The 17,422-nt window shown below is 40.6% G+C and overlaps 1 protein-coding gene across 1 annotated transcript; it reads left to right on the forward strand.

Annotated features, from left to right (window-relative positions):
* Window positions 1-4,383: 4,383 nt before the first annotated feature.
* Window positions 4,384-17,088, forward strand: TNFAIP1 (TNF alpha induced protein 1). The gene is made up of 6 exons (XM_075594352.1): window positions 4,384-4,766; window positions 8,942-9,111; window positions 10,662-10,751; window positions 11,440-11,492; window positions 12,072-12,267; window positions 12,718-17,088. The coding sequence occupies exons 1-6, from the start codon at window positions 4,553-4,555 to the stop codon at window positions 12,952-12,954; spliced, it is 960 nt and encodes a 319-aa protein (XP_075450467.1). The 5' UTR covers window positions 4,384-4,552; the 3' UTR covers window positions 12,955-17,088.
* Window positions 17,089-17,422: the final 334 nt, after the last annotated feature.

Genomic DNA, 17,422 nt, shown 5'->3' on the forward strand with positions numbered 1-17,422 from the left:
AATGTGTAACACACACAGAGACTCGCACACTGACTGCAGCAGGTTTATTAACAGCAGAGAGAAAGCAGGGAATCAGACAGAGGCGCCTGTCTTCCTACAAGTTAAAACTGCTGTTAAATCTACTTATAATTTTTTTTTTATGTCCGTTTTTGGTCCAGGAAATGTAATCTCTTGCAACTGTATGGTCATTGCTTATGTAACAGAGGCCAACACAGGAACCTGCAGGGACTCCAGAGAGGCAAAGCACTTGACCCACCACAGACATGTGACAGATTAGTCACTTAGAGAGAGACGGAACCTCCGTGTCAGAGAGAAAAGTCCTCCTGACCCGATGAGATAAAAGAATTGACCTCTTACCCCACCGCAACAAGAGACAAAATTACCTCTGACCCAGCGGAGACCTAGGACGTTCTGACCTCTGACCCAGGAGGTTATCCTCTCCCCCATCTTATTCATTGCTGGGGGAAGAGTGCATGTTTTTTTTATAGAGGGGCCCCCAGCAAGGGGAGACGCTGCACTTTGACTGCTGAAGCAGGTCGGGATAGACTTCTTTCCCCCTGATAAAGAGGTGTCCTTAATATATCTTCTTTTTCTTTTCACTGTTGTTTCCAGGGTCTGCTAACTGGATTGGAGAGGGCGAAGGCTGCTGGGCAGAGTTTTGTCAGCACACTGGCTAGTGTAGTTAGTGCTCCTGAAGGAGTTAGGCCTGTTTTTTTGTTGTATAGCTTGCTATCCCTTTATTCTATTAAAGAGACCGTATCTGTTTTTCCTCCGTGAAACACTGTCTGTTTCTGAGGTGAACAAAACCCCACTGTTTAATTTTCAACACCCTGGTGACAAAGGACACAATATATGCATATATCAAGTCTCTCCACAGATATTAAAACACATTTAGCAACATTCTGAGGCAAGATTTCATCATAGTTTAGTGGCGCTTGTCTTTAAAACACACTCATCCGCTCTCTATTTGTTACCCCTGAGTTATCCATGTTAAATTGCCGGAAGCAGGATGACTGACACATCTGAACTGGGATTTCCAGCTCTTAGTTTTAGCGAATCAGGTGCCTCCCATGAGGGGGGAGGGGAACAATGTGAAAACAAATGGCATGGCCGCTTCTGCAAAGGGCCTTTGTCTCCCGAGGCTTGGCAGTGTTGTAACTGTTGACTCTCACAATGAATTCATATACAGTAGGATAGGACTGAGTGCATAGCAGTTTCAGGTATTGCTTCTCTGTTTATAACAAAAGACAGAAAGGCCTTGTGCTACATTTAACTTGTCATACTATATAGTTAAATACTTATCTGTTTATAAGCAAGGGTCATTTTGCTAAATTCTTTGGCCAAAGTAGTTTAAGCCTACAACCCCGTCCTGGAATGGCCCATCTATAGGTCCTAAGGGGCTGCGGCGCGTGCGGAGGCGTGCGCTCCACATACCGCAGCCCTCTATGGGGCAGGCCCCAGTGGCCGTGTGTGAGGGCTCGCAAAGCGCTGTGACGCTGGCAGGCAAGACAAGAATGTTGTCTTCCCGCGACGCGGTCACATGCTCGGCGTGCAGCCAATGGAAGGGAAGATATGCCCCGCCATGGCTCACGTGACCGGCCTGACGCGCCAAGAAATCAGTTTGAACTGATTTCTTGCGCAACGCGTGCCTGCTTCCGCCCCCGCACGCTGCATGGACACGAACACTGCCTTAAGGCAGTCTGTTCGCTCAGCGTACGTCCGCACGGTCTGCGGTACCATGGCCCCAGCCTAAGGGAGGGAGAGCTGGCTTTAATAGACTGCAGTTATTGCCAAGTACCTGTAAATAACCCATTAAAAAGGTGGGATGAGCTTGGAAACAGGGTGGAGGGATCACTAACCTCCATCCTGATTTAGCAACTGAAATTAACAAACACACACAGCCCCTGTAAGCTCTTTTTTTGTTTGTTTTTTAATTAGGCTGACATCTGATTGAGCGTGAAATATTTGCTTATGTTTTTACTTCTCTTGCCCTCCCTGACATTTGAAGTTTACTTCTTTTAAACCCTAATCACATTACTAACAAGCATGAATAAGCTGCACAGAAAATGAACAGCTTATAATTAATAATTATCTGACCTGATGTTCAGGAGATGGGGAGCCGTAAATATGGGGATAGTTGTGTTAGATCTTTGATTGCAGCACAATAATGTCACAATGACGGGAAAATGCTTTGTAATAAGTATGCAAACAACTAAAGTGATGTAGTGCATCCAAAGATAGCAGTCCAGTAATTAATGCAAACACAGGCACAGCACGAGGCAAGTGCTTCATTCATTTAAAGCTGAATGGCTAAGGCCTCGGTCCCGCTGCGCTCGTTGGCGCGGGCGGCGGGTCGCGAGTTCCCCACCAGCAGGGGAATCCTCGCGAGCCGGTCCCGGTCCCCACTGGCTGCACAGCTGATTACACGCTGTAGCGCGTCAGCCGCTGGAGACACCAGAGAATGGTGTTTTCTAGCTTTGACGCGTGACGTGTGTGGCTGTGAGCCAATGGGGAGGGGAGGCTTCGGGAGGAGGAGAGGCTTCGGGAGGAGGAGAGGCTTCGGGGAGCGGGGAGGAGTGTGGAGGGACAGCAGGTGAGTGCCTTTCTCTGTGTGTGTGTCTGAGTGCGTGCATGCCTATCTGTGTGTGTATGTGTGTGCCCGAGTGCGTGAGTGCCTGCCTCTGTCTGTGTGTGTATGAGTGCCTGCCTGTGTGTGCGCGCGTGTGTGTGTGTATGAGTGCGTGAGTGCCTGCCTCTGTCTGTGTGTGTGTGTGTGTGTATGAGTGCCTGCCTGTGTGTGCGCGCGTGTGTGTGTGTGTGTGTATGAGTGCGTGAGTGCCTGCCTGCGTGTGTGTGTTTAAACTTACTTTCCAGCTCCAGCCCGAGTCCGTGGAGGGAGGGGGGGGGGAGAGTAGCGGGTCCCTCCGCTCAAGCCACGCCCCCCCTCCCTGTCAAACCGCCCACCTCCCGATCAAACCTCCCACCTCCCGCCCACCTCCCGATCAAACCTCCCACCTCCCGCCCACCTCCCGCTCCGGCTCCCGCTCCCTACAGACCGCAGATCGCGGTCTGTGTATCTCAGCGCACCGCCTGTCAGCAGCGCAGGTGCGCTGACTCTGGGAGCGGGGCCTTAGCCTAAGGCTGCGTCCCCGCTAGCGCTGAGCTCGCTGAGCGGGCGGTGCTTGGCGAGGTGACTTGCATATAAATATATATGCAAGTCCCCGCTCACGCGATGCGCGTGCACACACGTTCACCGGCACTCTGCGCTTAGCTAAACAAATTTTTTATACTCTAGCGCGCTCAGCTTCCCCTGCATCGTCGCAAAACCCCCTACACCCCCCCCCCCCCCCTCCCCGTGAGCGCTTGCGAAATTTTAAAGGACAACCCACGCTCATGCTTGGAGAGCTCTCCAAGCATGAGCAAGCTCAGCGCCAGCGGGGACAAAGCCTTAGCCTGCTTTGCAGAAAGTCTGATTTCAGCCTTTGAATCTGCAGCCTAGCTGTAAATACGGAATGAGGGTTTCACAAAAGAATGAGTTGCTGCATATGGAGGCAATAACAATCAGCTAAGGTTGAAACCAGTTTAGTGATACAACCAGCCTTGCAAATAAGATTCCAATTCTTTAGGAACCCACTGGAAACATCTAGTGGCCCACACCTACTTTCTGACGGGTTATAGAGTCCCAGAGTTGCAGTCGTAAAATATCTTGGCCTCCCAGGAGTTTTGCAAGGCTGCCCAGTGTAGCCAACCCTCCAATTTTTGCTTGCAAAAATTGCAGACTTCAGAACATATTTGCTCTTAGCCAGACTTCCTCAACATTGCACACAGAATGTGGATTTCTCTTCCTTGGTTAGCGGTCTCCACCAGTAGTCCTCTTCGTGCTGTTAAGAATTTTGAACTGCATAACGACTTGGGGCCTTATTAAATATGATACTGCCACAAGTTAGTGGTTTTGGATCATATTGAGTAGACCCTTGGTGAACTGATGTGCATTTCTCTTGTATTTGAGGAGTTGGGTCCTCTGGGTTGGATTCTAGATAGAGTACAAATGTCATTGTCTCCATGATGAAACCCACAATATGCTCTGTGATCTGATTTATAAACATTGAATATATCAACCAAATTAATGCATGTATACAGTGCCTAACTCGATTTTTTTAAAGATTTCTTTTACATCCTGGCTTTCTCCTAATTTATGGTTACTAAGTAACTGTGTTATCAGATGTCTACCTTCAGCTTCTAAATAGCAGTAGGAAAGGTCATATATCTATCTATCTATCTATCTATCTATATATCTATCTATATATATATTCTCTATATCACACAGACATGCAAATCTTCATAGTTGGAACAATCACACAACCCTTAATATAGTAATACATTTTCACTTGTTTTATTTCATCTTGTGTTTGCCAGTGTTGAGAAGATTATGAGACGTTAGCAGGCACCCTATTCCTGCTAACTAGCACGTGTCTTCCTCCTGGACCACCCCACCACGGCGGCACACGTGAAGCCCACCGTGTGCAGAGTCATAGTCTACTTGCAGAGAGAGATGTCTGGAGACACTTGTCTGTCAGCCATGTGTCCGGCCTCGGGGGCCAAACCGAAAACCTACAACTTTAAAGGGGGCTGCCTGGGAAACAAGTATGTACGGCTGAATGTCGGGGGCTCCTTGTACTATACTACAGTGCAGGTCCTCACAAGGCAGGACACCATGTTGAAAGCGATGTTCAGCGGGCGTATGGAGGTCCTCACAGACAAAGAAGGTAAGATGCTTCTGCCTACCACATTACCTGACGGGGAATAGGGAACACATAGACTAACATTTGACATGTAAATTAAAAATAGGAATGTAAAACCACTTACAATTGTTTAAAGTGGTAGTTATTGATGCCAACAGGTGCACAGATGATGCACTGAGGTGTGTGTGCGTGTGTGCGCGTGTGCGCGTGTGTGTATACACATACACTTAAGAGTGATGGCCATTATTACTCATTTTACACGTGGAGAGCCGTGTTTTTTTTTTTTTTTTTACGGACTGTCAGAAAAATGGATGAAATCTATTGAATTATGTCTGATTCATGATCTACTTTAGTGAATACATTGAGGTTAAAGATATGGACCACCAGTTTTCAATTCAGGTCCAAATAGTTTGAGTCCAATTTTCTTTATTTTGTACACTAACCTCTTGTGTGGAACCATATCAAAAAGCCTTTGTGAAATCTAACTGTATTACCCTGGTCTAAATTCCTACTTACCTCCTCAAAGAAACCAGTAAGGTTAGTTTGGCGCAACATATCCTTCGTATATCCATGCTGGCTATTACAGCTCAACCCCATTATAACGCGATCCGTTACAACGTGAATCCGCTTATAACGCGATGCAAGCGTGGCTCCCAATTTTTGTATTTATGAATATTTTACAACACGATTATTCTTATCTTAAATACTTTATTGTACAATGCATACAATTGTACATTATTTCTAACGCGATCCGCTTATAGCGCGATGTGATTCTTTGGACTCCAAGCACAGCGTTTTTATAAGGGGGTTGAGCTGTACTTACAATGTTGTTAGCCATTAGTTATTCCTGAATATTTTCCCGTACTCAACCTTCAAGTAGCTTTCCCACTAGTTGATCATTTATTTCAAATGTTACCATGGTATGATTACTGTTTCCCAAATCTTCTTCCCTGGCTTGAATATTTGTTATTAGTTCTACATTGTTTGATATTACCAAATCTAGTAATGCCGCTGTTCTGGTTGGTTCCTCCATAATTTGTGTCACGTAATTGTCTTAGCACCCCCAATTTTTGGGGGCTGTTGTAGTGTATAATACATGGATGGATTTTGTATACTGACGTCTTTACAAAACCAACCGATTTAAATATGTTCCTGTCATCTAGTCCTTATCCACCATTGAAAAAGGATTACCTAGAAGTCAACTATTGCGAGGGAGACGCATTACAACAGATGACAAAATATATGGAAGACGAGCTAATGAAATTATATGTTTATCAATAGAGGATATATTATTGAAACAAAAATATGACATAAAACAAATTCCTCTTGCATCTCTTCTGAGGTCACAGAATATTAATGATGAAGATATTACCATTTGTAATAACATATAGTGCTAATTTCTTTGACATCAGAAGATCTGTATTAAAATATTGGCAAATCTTACAAAGAGATCAAATATATGGAATATTTAGGGATCATCTTTATTTTTGTACAAAAGAGGTAAAAATATAGGAGGTTATTTAACAAAAGCAGATATGAATGTAAAAAAAATCTACAAATGAATCATTGTGTAGTAAAAAGTCAGGCGCATTTTCTTGCCTGAACTGTAATAATGACAGTAGTATAATTAGACTTGGTAATAAAACCATTAAAAGGGAATAGAATTTCAATGAAAGGTTTTATCTACTCAAATGTCCATGTGGGACAAGCATCATGTGCTGTAAAAATAAGAATAAATAAATATAACAATAATATCAGAACCTACGATCCCAAGAGTAAAAAAAAGTAGACAGCAATAGGAAAACCTGTTCATGTATTTAAACATAATATTTCTCAATTACAATGGCACGTTTTGGAGCAAGTAAATTTACCAGAAAGATGGTTAAATGTATTGTTGAAAAGCGCATTATTACATTAATTACATTGCAGCCAAAGTGATTAGATGCTTCTTGTAATGATACATTGTAAAATATCTTTAAAACATTTATATTGCAACTTTTGTATGTGTAATTATCTTTTTGAAAAATGAGTAAAATGGAAATATTACCACTTTGTTAGAATAGGAGTTATTCGACTTGGTTTTAATCAGAAAAAAGGTTTTAATATTTTATTTGCACTGACTTGTATAAGTATGTTATATTGTTTTATTTGTATTTAGTCCTAGATTGCAATAAAAAGTTAAATATGCTAATGATGTTGACACAGTAATTAATGTCATATACAGATAGCTATAGATAGGAACCTCGCTCTGACCCCTTGGTGGTTGAGGCGTGCTGCCTAGGGAGTAAATCAAAGGATGATAGTGGGTGTATCTAGAGAGGTACACAGAAAGAGTGCCTTTGTAGGCGCACCGCAGACCTTTATAAAATAAAAGTGGTCAGGGGAGAAAAGAACAGGTGTGTGTAACAAAATCTCTTTATTCAATTCAGTGAAGGTGTATGATTGCTTAATTTCACTGCAGTACTAGAACTACAGTGCATATCCACATACGATTAATATATCTGGATAATTGAGCAACTGAGGGTGAGGAATAGGGTTTGAATCTACACCAATATCATCAGGTATTAATTCAAACTGATCAATACCCACCTCGTGGTTCACACCACTCAATTACGATTATAGATGCATGTATAACCTCTAAGATACTACACTGACTCAACAAAAGCCAGGAATACTGTACACCTACGCCTATTGGAGGCCCACAGTAGATTTTTTGGATCGACTTTTTGGACCTGTTTAGTGTCCATTTTAATATAGTATATCTAGCAAACATGAAGATATATACTATTTTTATCACACCTTCACTGAATTGAATAAAGAGATTTTGTTACACACACCTGTTCTTTTCTCCCCTGACCACTTTTATTTTATAAAGGTCTGGGTGCGCCTACAAAGGGACTCTTTCTGTGTACCTCTCTAGATACACCCGCTATCATAATGTCATATACATTCAGATGGAAAGTTTTCTGGTTCAGGATCCTAATTGATCACTTTGGGTATATATAAGACATGAGGAACGGCACCTTGTATACAACCGACAAAGGGCGGGTCTACACCCCGAAACGTTGTTTTTTTTTTCTGCACTACAACGTGTTATAATGAAGATGCAGCACGCCGCTGAATGATGGGCAATGAAACTAGTGTGTGTGTGGCATGTCAATGTAAAGGATGAATTCAGGACTACCAGAACCGATCCGCACAGAAGTAATAAAAGTGACAGTCTGTGGCTTGTTAAGGTTAAGATGTCCAGCAAGTGTGCGGATTGAAATTTTAATTTATTGTCTGGTACAACCCAGTAGCCGAAAACCATTAGAGACATAATTATAAACACTAGAAGGCATTTGATTTTTTTGTTATTGGTAGGGAGAGGCATTGTGGGACTCATTCCTTCTACATAACTGCATCTCCGCAGGTCTTGAATTCTTTGCAGGCTAATGTAGGTTTAACCGTATCAACAGAAACAATACAAAAGTTTGTGAGTGAGACTTTATACCACACATGGCACTTCTGGATGTAACCTCCATTCATGTTGTCATACTTCTGCTTGTATTGTTGAGACTTTAACATAGATTTCAGTTTTGGGGAACTCCTAATAAAGGGCTGGGGTCTGTCCGAGCACTAGAATTTATTCGAATGTTTATCACCAAAGACGGCAGGCTCACAAATTAATTTTAAGATTAGAGGAGGCTAGTAAAATAAACTCTGAGAAAACTCCAATGTGTCCAAAATAAAGCTCAGAGCGTACTTTCTAATTCTTGAATATGTGACAATACTTTTTTTTTTTTCCAGTGATCTGCTATTTATACTTCTAAACATATGGGTGTCTGAAAACGGGGGTTTCAACAGGAACAGCCTATTAATCTGTAACAAAGCCTGTGTGATAGGGCTGATATTCTAGGCACAATTCGGGTACTAAAGTGTGATATGTGGAGGGTGTAACAAGCAAAAGGCACGAGAGAAACTTCTGCTATAAAGACCTTGGAGTCTATGTAATGGCCCGCACACGGACACAATACTTGAATCTTCTGTAATTTAAATCACATTATTTGTTACACTTACAATAAATGGTGTGAACTGAATGTCTAATCAGTGTCAAAAATACTAAATGGGTTCCAGCCACCTCACTTATTTTATTGAGTTAGGGTTTCCTTACATCTGCGGATTAGGCAAGTTTTATTGATGCACTTGTCTTTTTGCAGGTTGGATTCTTATTGACCGTTGTGGGAAGCACTTTGGGAGCATTTTAAACTATCTTCGCGATGACACCATTGTTCTCCCAAAAAGCAGACATGAGATCAAGGAGCTAATGGCCGAAGCCAAATATTACCTCATTCAGGGCTTGGTAGAAAAGTGCCAAACCTCTTTGCAGGTGAGGGGGATTAGCTTGTTCACGGGCCTCATTCTAATTGCCTGTGAAACTGTACGCTTCACATTGTCACATGATACATGGATGGAAGTGTTCTAAATGAGCCCATGAATTATGAATACGTCAGTTTCCGATGTGCCTTCAGAGTATTCAGCATTTGAGACATTACCAATATTTTCCTACACTAAACTAAAATAGCTTGTAACACTTTAATAACATGTAGACACCGGATTTGTACTAAATGCAGGTATTCTTATAAATTGTACATGTGTTTTCTGTTTAGTAGAATAAATATAATACATAATTGTGAACAATTTAATTTTTAGTACAACATTTACAACAGACGGACAAATGTATTGTAAAGATCTAAGTAATCATTTGATGGCTGATTTATTTTTTTGTAAAAGGAACTTTGTTAGGCTTTGTTAAAAACAGCTCCAGTTACTCTAGCTAATTCATAGGTGATTTGATTGTTGTAAATATCTCAGAACTTATTTCAATTTTTTCGGTCTTCCTCACAATAATATAGAACATGCAAAATGTCTTTAAAAAAAAAAAAAGTTTATTCAAGATAGCCGCTGCTTGTTTTAAAAAAAAAAAAAATATTTTATTGAGATCAGCTGTCTCCCAATACATGTGGCTGAAAATGTCTTGTCCCTGTTTTCTCCAATGAGGCCTTTAATCTTAATTTTAACTAATAAAACATCCCTTTTTTATTGAAAAGTCGTCAAAATGCATTACTGTACCTATAATTCCCATTTTTAGTCCCATCATCTGAACCACATATAGAAAGCAAAGACATAGGTGATGTAGGGGTGTCTGACTATGTATAAACCCTCACTGTAAGTATGATTTGATGACAACTAAGTGGAATGGTAACACTAGGAAGGACATTACATTTTCCAACTAATTTATCAATACAGTCGTCTTATTCAGTTTGACATAACCAGAACAGGCTATATTTGCTTAGATTGTAAGCACTTCGTGGCAGAAACTCCCTTTCGTGTCTGAAGCTCTTATTTCCACTGTTGTAATATGTCACGTGTATTGCTGCTGTGAAGCGCTATGTACCTGGGTGGCACTGCATACATGCATGCATATATACATACATTAGCCACTTCACAGTTTGTGAGAGGCTTTGCTTTTTTTAAAGTGGTTAGCAAAATAAGAAAGGCACCTCATCCTTTGAGCGCAGGAATACCGTAGGTTTCATCTGCATAAATTTCTGTTCCTTGAATATCTTAGAAGTACTATTGCTCACACAGCCCTTCAAATATTTTAGTAGGTCCTTCTACTCGCCTAGTGTAATAACGGCAGCTATTTTCGGCATATCCTCTTCTGCTCGCTGATGCACCTTTTTCAGGATTTCTGTCCCATTAGTGTTAACTGGTGCCATTAATGTTGCTGGGTTATCCTAGGGAAAGCCTGATCCTGCGAGGATCCTTGTGTTTTGGAGTGCTTCCTTTTATAAAGAAGGGAGCAGCACAGAAAGTACAATGCTGCCAGCAATACACTGATATTTCTAATAATGGTGTTCCTGCATTTTCTTTCAGGATACGAATGACTCCTATGAGCCAGTCTGTAATATCCCTATTCTTACTTCTCCCAAAGAAGAAGAGAAACTGATTGGATCGTCTGCCAAGGTGTGTTTTCAAAAAAAATTTTTTAACTTCACGTCAATTTTATTGTGCATTGTTAAGGTTAGGAATTCAGTGTACAGCCAGGATATATTACAGGAGATTGGAGGTAGTACTTGATCTGGTAAGGAGCCACGTTGTGAAATAAATTGGGCTAGTGTAGAAAGTCGGCATTTTTGCTGCTTGGAAATATTTTATACTCTGATAAATCATTGTGAAATCCCAGAGTTCTTCTGTTTTTTGTATGTTAGAATAAATATAGCCATAGCAATGTATGCAGCTCTTCAAAGCTACACTATACCAGGCACAATGCAGGGAAACAAAATGAGGCTATGTGCATCAAATAGGACTTCCTGCCCAGAAGAGCTAACCATCTAAATGCAAGATTTGAGATGTAAAAAGAAGTCAAAGACCAGTCCTACATATGCGCGCACCCACACTTCTAAAGCCCCTACACAATATAGTATGAAGTTGAGTTGTATTGTCAGCAAAGTGTTAACTCGGTATATTGGTAATGATGTGTTCAAAACATTTTACTATGTTGAGCCTAAATAGCAACAAAACATTGCAGTTCACTGCATTTCTATTTCTCCCTTTATCGATGGGTGTATTTATCCAGCAGGGTTATTAGACCGAAGTTGAACTCCTTATTTAACCTCGGCTTACTCCTTGTGTTCTCATGTTTTCCCAACAGCCCGTGGTCAAGCTGACTTACAACAGAAGCAACAACAAATACTCTTACACCAGGTGTGTGTGTGTGTGTATGTATTATTTGCCTTCAATGTTTGGCTTGTCACCTACTACCCCAACTAAAATGGATGCAGTGAAACTGGAATAGTAATATATAGTGACAAATATTCTCTGTTGGTAGAAGGTTTCTGTGTGATGGAGGAAAAGTATGTATTTGAAGAACTTGAGTGACGTGTGAAATTCAAGCATGAACAAAGCTAACTTGGTTACAGCATTTCTGTTTGTTGATGATGTGGTGTCCTTCTTGGTAATGTCTTAATCTTTATATTTGCAGATGTTTGTAATCTGTTTTAAAATAACTTTAGAAAGGATGCTGTTTGTACAGGTTATTGTCAAAATAACTCGGCAGAATTTGACCTGACAGTGGGAAGAAGTAGAAATAGTAAAGTACGGTAATTAATTTTTGACGTCTTTGTTCTGTATAAGAGCTGAAGAGTCGTTGGAAACAGATCTGGTCTGTGGTGCAAGATGAGTTGATTATAAAGCAAATGTATCAGTTTATTCATTTGTCACTTTTGACCGTCAAAGCTGATTTGGGATTTAGCAACTGATTTTCCCTTTTCTCTGTCATTCTAGCAACTCTGATGACAACCTGCTGAAAAATATTGAGCTGTTCGACAAGCTCTCTCTGCGCTTTAACGGCCGTGTGTTATTTATCAAGGATGTGATCGGCGATGAGATCTGCTGCTGGTCTTTCTATGGCCAGGGACGAAAGCTTGCAGAAGTTTGCTGTACCTCCATAGTGTATGCCACTGAAAAGAAGCAGACAAAGGTACTACTTTTACCATGAGGATTGAATTGGAATCCAAGCGAGAGACAAATGTCAGTCTGCCTGTGACTAACGCCAAGGCTAGGTATGACTTAAATAATGTAGCGTCATTTCCTGGTGTTAACCTTGGTGAATCTGGAATGAATACCTTTTAGGCTGAGTTCCTAGGCACTTCATTTGGAACAAAGTCACATTTATTTTTTTACACGAGTAAAAAGATCAGGTTTGTTGCATTAGTTAGTACTACGTCACTAATAATTTAGTTGAGGTCACGTTAAATGGGCTAATGGAGATTGGTAAATATGGCATTTACTAGTGTAATTGCATTGATTCACATTGGTTTGTTGCGTTCCGGGGGATTTCAAAAGCTACCATTGTTATATATTTGTCATGCAAGTTAATGGTTATTGGCTTTTACTCACTTCAAGTAATACCTCTCTCTGATCTGGTTAGGTTGAATTCCCCGAGGCGCGCATCTATGAAGAAACCTTAAACGTTTTACTCTACGAAACCCCACGCGTCCCTGACAATTCTTTGCTGGAAGCCACAAGCCGTGCACGCAGCCAGGCGTCCCACAGCGAAGACGACGAGGGCTTTGAGTTCCGTGACCGGGTGCGCCGTATCCACGTGAAGCGATACAGCACATATGACGATCGACAGCTTGGTCACCAGTCGGCTTACAGAGATTGAGTCGGTGTGGAGTGGGGACCTTTTATGGAAACACGGGGAAGATCCTTTCTTCACCTAGTGAGTTTTAGCAAAATCCAGTTTGTAGGAGGATAGGTTTCAGTCTTTGCATCTTCGTACTTGTACATCACGATGGTCCGTTATGGAACCATTCTGTGGCTTTAATTCGCCAGGCGGCCATTTAATATTTTATTTGGAACCTGAAGCCAGTTCCTATGCGCATAAAATTGGATTAAGCAAGGAAACGTCTTTGCTTCCTAGTAACCTTTAGCTTAGTAGGCAAAGTGTTCACACTATACAGTATCTACAGCATCGTAAAATATATTCTCATGTCACATGAGTTCTGAATAAGGACTCCTAAACGAAGCCACTTTTAGCGCTTTAACAGTATGGATACGTACGTATTTCATCTCAATTACTTGTAACTAAGTTTGAAATTCAAACGAGGCATGCCTTCACATCAAGACAACGTTGACATCTCTCCAGCAACAAAAGAGATCAAGTGTGAGCATAAAATAAGAGACTTTTGTCAGAGGGTGTTTAACGGGTCACTACTTCCCTTTTAAATAAAATCTTTCTGCTACTCACTGATATGGGGTTGGATTTCCACATTCCACGTTCTGCCTGTCCTATTTGATCTGCTTAAAGGAGTTTCCGTATTTAATGCCGATGAACTTTCAAGGACTACATGTGAGAGGACCACCCTCTTACTTGTATCCTATCTAACTCTCTAATATGATGAGGTATCAACACTTGAATATTCAGTTATCCTACAAAAAGTTGCACTCAAGTGATTTGCATGCATGAAAGATGTGTGGGAAATGCAGGATATGTTGACAATCCAAAACCAGCAGTGCCTTATTGCGTTAGAAAAGCACATCGCATTTGCAAAGGCTATGAAAGGTTTGAGCAACCATAACAAGACAGTGAGTACAGGTATTTTTTATTTGAATTTCTGGGGATTGTGCAAGTTGAAAAATTGAGTAAGATGACTTAAGCTTGCTCTTTACTACATGAACAACCTGCATTATTGACGGATTCTTCGCTGTATGCTTAACTTCCTGACATTATTTACCAACACGGGCTGCTGCAGATCTCTGGTTAGTTGCAAATGCTGGCATGATGGGACTTTTCAGAGTTGAAGATTGCAAACAGAACATTAGTGTTAGACATTTTGCAGCCCGCGGCCCCACTTTGCAGCATGGATGTTCGCGCGCACACAGCCTGCTCTAAAAGTAGCGTGTTTATCCCCTAATCTTACACTGTTATATGAGCAGGTCATTTCGTTTTTACGTTTTATTTGTTTTATAGAAAAGCTGTTGATTTAATATTACACCTTGAAGTGAAATAGTTTTTAGGAGAATTTTTTTTTTTTAAAGAGAAAATCACGTACTACTTTGATTTTAATTTGTAATATTTGTTGCGCTGATGAGTCCAAATTAAAATACGACTTTGATAAGATGGCTGAAAAGTCGTTTCTTAAAGCTGCACCATTGTAGGCAGACTATCGGAGATCTAAAGTGGACGATATAAGATTAAAAAAAGTATACATTTTTATGCAAAAATACATAGAGCATATATTGGCTGTTTGAAACCAAGAAAGTACAGTAGACATATAGGGGCAGTGCCACTCATTATGACAACATTGTTCTTTGTCATAGTTAAATGGATAGCCAATACTTTTCTGTGTCATATCCCACTTCATGCTTGGCTAAGTACTGTAAAATGGATGGATTGCCTGAGTTTAAGGGCTGTCTTAAATCAGGGGTGCTCAACTCCAGTCCTCAAGCCCCCCCAACAGGTCAGGTTTCAGGATATCCCTGCTTCAGCACAGGTGGTTCAATCAATGGCTCAGTCAAAGACTGATGGATCCACTCCCACAGCACTGAAGACCTGTTGGGGGTTGAGCACCCCTGTCTTAAATTCTAATGTAACAGGGTAGAATGGCAGCCTTATAGCAATCGGTTTATATGGCATACATCTGATCTAGAGGTTATCATCACTTGGTGTGGTCTCTCTGACCCTTGATATGAAAGTAGAGGCATGACAAGTGTTGTATCACTACTACCATATAATATATAATACACTACATTACTTGGCCGTAAACTGATTGATAGTAATAAGGTTATATAATGCATTTGGCCAACCTGCTATCCCTACACCATTACAGGTTATATTTAGAAATACGGTGCAATTGCTGCATGAAGAGCATTTCATAGAATTAAGCACTTTAATAAATGATACATATACATTTTCATTTGGACTAACAGTGTACATTTTAAAAGAGATGGGTTACGGTCTTCATTAGATAAATAAATTATTCTGTTGCATAGAAGTTTTGAATGTTGGCAAGCAGAGATGAGAAATATAAACCAATGTACTGGTCAATATTTTTTGCTACAATGCAGACTTTCACCAATGTATCCTGAAAATACACTCCAGTCCCAAAAAACATTTATATGCAGCATATCTCCTGCTGTATAAATGCTTACTTATTTCATTTTAGTGCCTGCATTAACACAGATGCGGAGAATTCTCTTTTAATGTACATGTATAAAATTGGATGTTGGTTATTATACCGCATAGCTGGAATGTGCAGATTGTTTTGAAAATCCTTTAACTTTTTGTTCTTAAAATAAGCCTCACCTTTTACAGCATAAAATCTGGTTTGTCAATGCCAACATGGTTAGGTTTTAATGCAATGTTGTTTCTTGCAATAACTTGATATTTTAAGATGGGCTGATTCCCCTAATGCATAACAATTTGTCAATGGCTTCCAATAGAAAATGGATTCATATTTTATTTTACTGTATCCATGATTATCACAAAGATTTCAGGTTATATACAATGTAGGGTTTTTAAAGGAGCAATCCATGCAATATCCTACATGTTAAATAAATCAGTTCTGTACTATTAGATAATACTTACTGCATTTAAAAAAAAAAAAATATTATTCAACTTTGAATGCTGTTTTTACCGAGTTTTTTAAAGCGTCCTTTGATTTCTATAGCTGGCTTCAACCCACCTCCCAAGCAGTGCAAGATCTTTGCAACACTTTCCTGTTTGGGATAATTTGTTGCAAATGTTCCCAGCCGTTTGAGCTGTAAACTGTAACAGTTACAAGGATACATTGTAGCTGCTGAGTTACACTGACTGAACGATTGATTGAAACTGAAAGGCGGCCGGCCGTTAAGTCAACTCCAGTCCTCGAGCCCCTCGCCCCCCCCCACCCCCCCACCCGCCCAACAGGTCAGGTTTTCAGAATATCCCAGCTTCAGTACACGTGGCTCAATCAGAGGCTCGGTCAAAGGCTGAGCCTCTGATTGTGCCACCAGTCCTGAAGCAGGAACTGATAGAGCTATCTGTGCTGAAGCTGCGATATCCTGAAAACCTGACCTGTTGGGGGGGCTTTAGGACTGGAGTTGAGCACCCCTGTGCTAAGCGATAACGGGGAAAGACAGGTTTGCAGACCTGTCTGAGACATGCAAAAGCACCACAAGTGGTATTTTTATTGGCTGTGCAATGCTAACTATAGAATTCTGCTAGTCGTATTGCTCTGGAGAGAATATTTGGGCCCTTTGAAACTGGCGATACAATTTTTCTGGATTAAAATGTATGTCTGTCTTTATTTAAAATGATGCGCAATAGTTGTACATTGAATTTCAGGAGAAGTTGCCCTCCTGATGAGATAAAATAACACTGTTTAAAGAAGAGTGCCTTCAAAAGGACCTTTTGCCATTTCAATTTTAACAAAGGGGATATTTGTGGTCTTGAAATCCCATGCAAAGCCATATTTAGGTATTGTATATCCAATAAAATGTATCAATGCCTTATGTTGTGTAAAAGAGCCACTTTGACTAGCCGGTGTTTATTTTTTATTTTTTGGGTTTTTTTTTAGTGGAAGATCAGTATTAGAAATATCTCATTTCATTTGTTAGACGTAATCATTTCATATATATATTTTTTTGGGGGGGGGGGGGTGAAGAAAATAAATATTCAGCATTTTAAGAGTACAAGTCGCCACTCATATATTTTGTTTTCTATTTAACACTGAAGTATCGTCTGTACATTTTATCAATTTTGACTGGAGAATAAAACACTAACTTTTTAATAACAATAAAAGATGATTAACTTGAATTTTGCTAGTCTTGTCATTTATTCGCAGGCATATATATGGTTGACAACACAGTGAACGTAAAATAGATGAAAAGTCACACTTGGTATAATATTATGCCTGTGGCATTATCTAGTTTTTAAGGTATCACGCGGAAAAGTTCCTGATCCACTTAGCATGTTTCTACAAGCAAGTACCGTATTTGTATATGAATCTACAGTAGCTGTAGACTAGGGGTGTACCGAGTACACAGAATTACCCGGCACATTTCCAGCTACCCGGACCCGGCAACTGAGAAGTGGGCTCGGCGCCGGGTAATGTCAGGGCAGCTAGAAATAATCTTATTACTTACCATTC

The sequence above is a fragment of the Ascaphus truei genome, chromosome 3, assembly GCF_040206685.1.
Source record: "Ascaphus truei isolate aAscTru1 chromosome 3, aAscTru1.hap1, whole genome shotgun sequence".
Classification (NCBI taxonomy): domain Eukaryota; kingdom Metazoa; phylum Chordata; class Amphibia; order Anura; family Ascaphidae; genus Ascaphus; species Ascaphus truei.

Bases quoted from the DNA above. Each gene is read 5' to 3' on its own strand.
- TNFAIP1 (XM_075594352.1), top strand. From the start codon at position 4,553: ATGTCTGGAGACACTTGTCTGTCAGCCATGTGTCCGGCCTCGGGGGCC. The intron at 11,493-12,071 runs GTGTGTGTGTGT...CTGTCATTCTAG, and splicing joins AACAAATACTCTTACACCAG to CAACTCTGATGACAACCTGC. The intron at 12,268-12,717 runs GTACTACTTTTA...TGATCTGGTTAG, and splicing joins CTGAAAAGAAGCAGACAAAG to GTTGAATTCCCCGAGGCGCG.